This window comes from Xiphophorus couchianus, chromosome 16 (assembly GCF_001444195.1).
Source record: "Xiphophorus couchianus chromosome 16, X_couchianus-1.0, whole genome shotgun sequence".
NCBI lineage: Eukaryota > Metazoa > Chordata > Actinopteri > Cyprinodontiformes > Poeciliidae > Xiphophorus > Xiphophorus couchianus.
This window is the reverse complement of record NC_040243.1, coordinates 7,582,741-7,587,842: the sequence shown is the minus strand read 5'-3', so window position 1 is coordinate 7,587,842 and position 5,102 is coordinate 7,582,741. Positions and strand designations below refer to the sequence as shown.

The following is a 5,102-nucleotide window of genomic DNA, read 5'->3' as shown; positions in this document are numbered from 1 at the left end:
CGTTTGTTTTTTTCCCTCTTTTTCTTGGTTTAGTTTTGATTGTATTATTTCAGTTCTTAGTCCCATTTGGACAAGATTACCAAATCATTCTGCAGGTACCAACAGCAAACAGTAGATGGCGCCCTAGTCATATTAAAATCCGTTAAAAATGACATAAAACTGAATCCTTCAACGCCTAAAATTGTGTCCAAGTGGAGAATTGAGTATAAATAATGGTAAATCATATCTTTTCAACAAGTACAAGTTACAGCATATAATTTGTGTTGGTTCAGTCAAATAGATAAAGAAGACATGCTATCTTACAGGCAACTATGAAAGATTGCAATGGGTATCTCTACAGGTAATATAAAAGTGGACAAAGTTAAGGTTTAGGTATTTTAATCATTTTATATTGAATCAAATTTAACTTCAGAGATGGAATCAATTTTAATGTACTTAATCTAACAAAAAATGACATTTTACAAAGCTTAAATAGTACATCAATAATACATAATATTTCTAAACTTAAGATGAATGGACATTAAGATGGTCACAATTTCCTATTGTCAAGTATTGTAACTCATGGTTTAAGCTAACTGCTTAGCATTAGAGTTGCCCTCCGATGTCATTTTCAACACCTGTTAATAGTACAGTTGTGCTGGGCAGGGAAATCAAACTATTCAACTCTGGACATCAAGAATCTGTGGATGTCGGCTTACCTTATGGGTAATAAAACATTCACAGAATGAAATAAATGTTTTTACACATTCAGACTTGTTTTCAATCATACATTGATGGACATTTTTGGAATATGAAAGAAAAAACAGGAGCAGTTTGAAGAGTCCACATTTGGCTATAAGTCTATGGAAAACTGGTCAACAGAAAAGTTCCACACTATAAAATACTGTCTGGATAGGAACTTCTTCAGCCTAACCGTTTAACATGTATCCAAAGTAAAGTGGTGAGTTTATTGAAAGTAAACAACAAAAAAACAATGGCACCTTTTATTAACATCACTTTAAATTTCATATCCTGTGGGATGATGTTTTCCTGAAATGTCCACATCTGATTGCCTACCTAGGCGTGGTCAGCCCAGGTATCTGATGACGAGGAACATGAAGACGCAGGTCAACAACATGCCTCCAATCATGATGAACTTATCCTGGGTGGCTCGTCTTTCTATTAGTCTCATTACTGTGTTAGAGAGGCCCAACATGTTGGCTACATCCAGCATCTTCTTGTGCGTCCCCTGTGCAGTCAAAAAAAAAAAAGCATAGACTTCAACAGCTGTAAAGCCGCAGCACATTGTTCATTATCTGCACTAATTCGTCTGAGTTTGGGAGAGGGCCAAGCGCCTCCCTGACTCCACCACTCTGTCAGGAGTTTCTCATGTCTGGACTGCCTGGCTGAGAGTGCTGATCAACAGTCACACCCTGATAAGAAGAGGCTGAAGCCAAAGCCAGGAAGCCCATCTCCTCCCTGGAAACGAGGACTCACCCACCCACTTACAATACCCTTGGTAACAATGACATAATTACGATGGACAGCAGACACTGGGCCAAGGATGTAATTACCTTCCTCTTTAGATATGATTTCTCGTGTTAAATATGACAGCATTTAAGCTAGCTCAGAGAATTTATTTTGTTGATTAGCACACACCTTGAGAGTTGACCTTTGATCTCTGAGGCCATTGAGGATGCTACTGCCGCTGCCCAGGAGGTCGTCCATGCCTCGGTGTGCGTTGTGCAGGCTGGTATTAAACTGCATGGTGTCATCTATGTGGATGGAGGTATCCGCATCCTGTTAAAATACAACATTTTTTTAACTACACTATATTTAACTAGAGAAATCATATCACTCTATTAAAATACTGTAAATTGCTGTATTTATACTTCTGTAGTTGCAACCACAATTTTCATACTTCATTGGTATTTTGTCTGACAGAGTAGCACAAAATAGCACATAACTGTGAAATGAAAAGATTAAGTATGGAGTTGAAAGTTTTTTAGAAATAAAAATCTGAAAAGTGCAGAACTGATTTTTATGCTCTAACCAGAAAAAAGCAACATATTTTTGGCGTGCATGTGAAGCAGTGTAGATTGATGAAAGCTGATGCTTCACGTATATTTTATTTCTCACTTCACAATTACAAAAATGAAACTTAAATGTAAGGTTTGTGGTTGTACTGTGACAAAATGTGAAAAGGTCTAAGGCTTTGCAAAACCCTACATGTCCTCAATGAAAAAACATAATGTTATTGATAATCCAACTGAACTCCTAGTCTTCACTAAACTTCAAATATTACAATTTTAAGTCAGAATGTGAGGCTGTTTATTCAGGCACATGCAGCTTACGTTTGTGGTGAAGGTGCGGCTCAGGAGCTCCTCTCTTTCTCTCTCCTGGGCTTCTCTGGTGTGGCGTCTGTGCTGGAAGTTTTGGAGAGCGGTCCGCAGGTGCTGAACATCGTACTTCAGCTGATCCACTCGTCTGATGGAAAAGCAACGAAAGAAATCCTTTTTTAGAAACAACACACTAGATTATACAAAGAACTCAATTCAGTTTCTATCACACTTTACTTTTTTAAACCATCTTCTGCATCTGTCACTATTTCAATAACTATTTTAAGACACTAACATTCATGGTGAGTGGCTTTGGCAAAACTATAAACATTAAATTCATGCCTGTCCATTAGAATGAAATATTGTGTTGTTTATTCCCTCACATCATCCTGAAATTCATAGTTTCTGGATAAAGGAGAATTCTTTTGGAGCTCAAATCTTTAAAGAGTCTCTCCCAGGCCCATTCTTATCCTTCACCTAGGTCTTCCTAGAAACCTGCCGGGATCAGAGGAAAGCTTATGGCGAACACTGTCCCCTAGGGCCTGTTTACTCAAGCCAGAGATGAATCTCTGCCCGATGCAGCTGGAACGCTGACGATGACGGGGCTTCAGAGGAAATGTTTTCATAGAGCCACGTCGCCACAGGGCAGCACAGAGCTGTTTTTGTCTTCGGCATCCACCCTGTGCCTTTATGAGATACAGCTTATGCTGTCAGATTGGGCCTTTTACGGCCACCAGCAGTTGAATCACTCAACACTCACAGTTTGGCATTCTGGCGGCGGTTTGGTGGTTCTTTACTGGCAAGGATCTCGAGGCGTTCCAGATGAGTGAAGATCTGGTCGATTCTAGCCTGTAGTTCATTCTCTAACACTTGAAATGGAGAAAAAAAAAAGATCTCACATTAGAGGAAAGAAAATAGATAAAAACATATTAACGATCACTATACACAAATTTCAGTCAATTTTTACATTGGGTAAAATGGGTGTTATTAGTGGATTTATAATCTTTATTTATTGTTTTAACTTACATTCAGAGTCAGTTTTTAAAATAGCAGATATAGCTTTCTGACCCAGTCAGGAGGAAAACAGCGACAGGTAAAAAACCAAAAAAAAAAAACAAGAAGCCTATTTTTATTCCCAGTGAGTAAAGTGGGTGCCATTTGTGTTCTTCATTATATAAAAACTAAATATTGCTGTACATTGTAAGTTGATTGTGTTTGACCATCTCAAGTTTCAAATCTTTCATATTTACACTGTTCAGAACTCAATTGCATCAATAATAATAATTGCATATTTAATAAGATATTTTTAAATGCAGATTGAGATTCATAAATTTTTATTTTCCATTTATGACAAATAGATCAAAGCATTTTCAGTGCTTCCTTGTCCTTATACTACATGCAAATAGACAGGTCAAACCTGGACAAACTTATTCTACTTAAAGATGTTTTAAAACTGAATTTGTGATATATGTCAACAAAAAAACACCTTTTAAAAGATATTCTTGAAATCAGGTTCTGTTTTGTGTGTGTGTGTGTGTGTGCGTGCGTTTGCTATTTTTATTTATTTATTTTTTTGCTTACATCCTCTTTTAGGAGAAAATGTAAGCTGATGTCATAGTTTGTGAAGGGACTGAGGAGGTGGATAAACTGGCTCCCACCCTACTGCTTCCTGTCCCGACCCAGAGCTGATGTGACGGGCACCATCCACAGAAAACAACCCGTCAGAGAGGCACTTACCTTTACCAGCCTGTCCAAAACATTAACGAGAAGCTACCACAAGGAACTCGTACGCAAAACTTTTAGATAAGGAGGTGGCAACAACACTTCTCTGTTGCCTGAATCGGAACAAAATGTATAGGTGAAACTGAATTTAACCATCGCCGTGATCATACTCACAGTGAACTGATTCGCGGTCTGTCCTTTCCAGGTTTCCCATTTGAGACTGCACCTCCTGGATTTGCCTAATCCAATACAAATACAGCGTTTAATTGAACAGAAACGGAGACATTTAAATACCAACGAAAGTGATGTACTTTTCATTACCACACCAACACATGCCAAAGACATTTTCAAAGTTATTATAAGTATTTTGTCAACGTGTTTCCTTTGAAACTGGACCGTTAATTGGGTTGCTAGGTTAGTTACATTGCAAAGCTAAGTTAGCAAACAGAGTCGGCACAGTTTTCACAGAAGCTGTTATTGCACTCACTTGTTGGTCTGGTGGTAAAGCGTCTCCATTTTTATGGATTCGCTGAAACGCCTTGTGTCCCTGGTTTTCTTCCAATCCTTCTTATTTTATCCCCTGTACTCTGACAGGTGGCTAAGCTAGCCAGCTAACGACGAAGCAGTGTGTACACGTCATCAGTAGAGCTTTTGTGTACGGAAATGAGAAAGCGGAAACTGACAGAGATCTTAACAAAAACGAAGATGTCTTACTCGAGCTAGAAAAAAAATAGTCGTTTTACATTTTTTACTTACCTTCGTCATCACGTCTTGTTAGTAATTATCTATGACAAAATTGTGGGAACCTATTAAGTTTTCCACACTGTTGTTTAGAAACAGAGTTATTTCCTTTCCATCCACATGTACACTGCTTTTCTTACGTGACTATATTTTGTCTGCGACAGACTGGCGACCTGTCCAGGGTGTACCCCGCCTCTCGCCCGGAACGTAGCTGGAGATGGGCACCAGCGACCCTCCCGACCCCATTAGGGACAAGGGTGAACAGAAAATGGATGGATGGATGGATGGATGGACTATATTTTGTGCATTTCATTTACTTTT

The 5,102-nt window shown here is 38.6% G+C and overlaps 1 protein-coding gene across 1 annotated transcript; it reads right to left on the bottom strand.

The window, feature by feature from the left end:
- Positions 1–401: 401 nt before the first annotated feature.
- Positions 402–4,712, bottom strand: gosr2 (golgi SNAP receptor complex member 2). Its single transcript, XM_028042811.1, has 6 exons — positions 4,528–4,712; positions 4,215–4,279; positions 3,079–3,187; positions 2,334–2,466; positions 1,639–1,779; positions 402–1,228 (listed from the first exon to the last, which is right to left on the bottom strand). The coding sequence occupies exons 1-6, from the start codon at positions 4,554–4,556 to the stop codon at positions 1,067–1,069; spliced, it is 639 nt and encodes a 212-aa protein (XP_027898612.1). The 5' UTR covers positions 4,557–4,712; the 3' UTR covers positions 402–1,066.
- Positions 4,713–5,102: the final 390 nt, after the last annotated feature.